The sequence below is a fragment of the Bombus pyrosoma genome, unplaced genomic scaffold, assembly GCF_014825855.1.
Source record: "Bombus pyrosoma isolate SC7728 unplaced genomic scaffold, ASM1482585v1 HiC_scaffold_4710, whole genome shotgun sequence".
NCBI lineage: Eukaryota > Metazoa > Arthropoda > Insecta > Hymenoptera > Apidae > Bombus > Bombus pyrosoma.
In genome coordinates, this window is record NW_025219969.1 from 258061 (window position 1) to 259094 (window position 1034).

The 1034-nt window shown below is 35.3% G+C and overlaps 2 protein-coding genes across 8 annotated transcripts in view; one reads left to right on the top strand and one right to left on the bottom strand.

Annotated features, from left to right (window-relative positions):
• Positions 1-1034, bottom strand: part of LOC122577441 — a 266783-nt gene that overhangs the window by 201647 nt on the left and 64102 nt on the right. The gene's annotated exons all lie outside the window — the stretch shown is intronic.
• LOC122577433 overlaps positions 1-1034 on the top strand; it is a gene marked incomplete at its 5' end in the record, with an annotated part of 702209 nt that overhangs the window by 111140 nt on the left and 590035 nt on the right. The window contains 2 exon segments of one of the 7 annotated variants that reach the window (XM_043748736.1): positions 604-718; positions 805-1028. In XM_043748736.1, the coding sequence (XP_043604671.1) occupies positions 604-713 (110 nt within the window). 7 annotated transcript variants of the gene reach the window in all.

Sequence of the window (1034 nt, forward strand, 5' to 3'; positions counted from 1 at the left end):
TTATCTTTATTAAACGCATATCGTCTTGTAATTCATGAAGTTTTGTATTCATTGCACGAAAATTTGTGTCCCATGCTTTAAATATTTCTGACAATGCTTGAGATGAGTCTCGTGTGACGGCCATGTTTTCTTAAATTTATATATATATATTATATATTTTTCTGTCAATACCAACGAAAACTTTAATCCTCCGTAAAGCATGTCCCACCGATCATAACAACTTTTTCCTCCGTAAAGCGGATTCCACCGATCATAACAACTTTTTCCTTCGTGAAGCGGATTCTACCGATCATAACAACTTTAATCCTCCGTGAAAGGCATCCACCGATCATAACAACTTTAATCCTCCGTGGTCAGTATCCCACCGCTGCCACCAAAAATTTTATTTGTTACGTATTGACTTGTTTGGTTTTTTGTTAATTTGAACGAAAAGAATAACGAACGATAGTAGTTGAAATATAAATTTAAATTTCCGATTAATACGGTAGTTGCTGCCACCAGAAATAGTCTAAGGACTATTTCGAAGATAAAATTTTCTTTTATTTTAAATTTTTACTTAGTATTATTATTAAAAGAATTATTAAAAGAATTGCTGTGCTACAGGTGCGGTAACGTTACGGCGACTGGTTATTATATTCCACGTTTTTGCTAACCTGCTATGGGCAGGAGTACTAGCATGGGAGAGGATTAAAGTTATTAAAATAAATAACTAATATTGGTATGTATCTAAGTATGATTAAAGATTTAAATCTCTTATCCGAGTGATTTCTGTGAGTTTCTGGTAACAAGGTGTTTTTGTTATAGGTGTTGGAGATCGAGAGGGATTCGATTCGTAAAATCCGCGCTTTAATGATCGGGTATCGGCGAACTCGAAGGCGACAACTAAGCTCGGGGCCTGATTGATTTTAATTCTACCGTCGGCTTTTCTCTTCTCTTTTAACTTCAACGGCGATCAATCTTTTGTACTAACGTTCGGCCCTCCCTTTGCTAAGATGTCTTTTGTTCTTATGATTCTTTGTTGCTTTTGACATTTA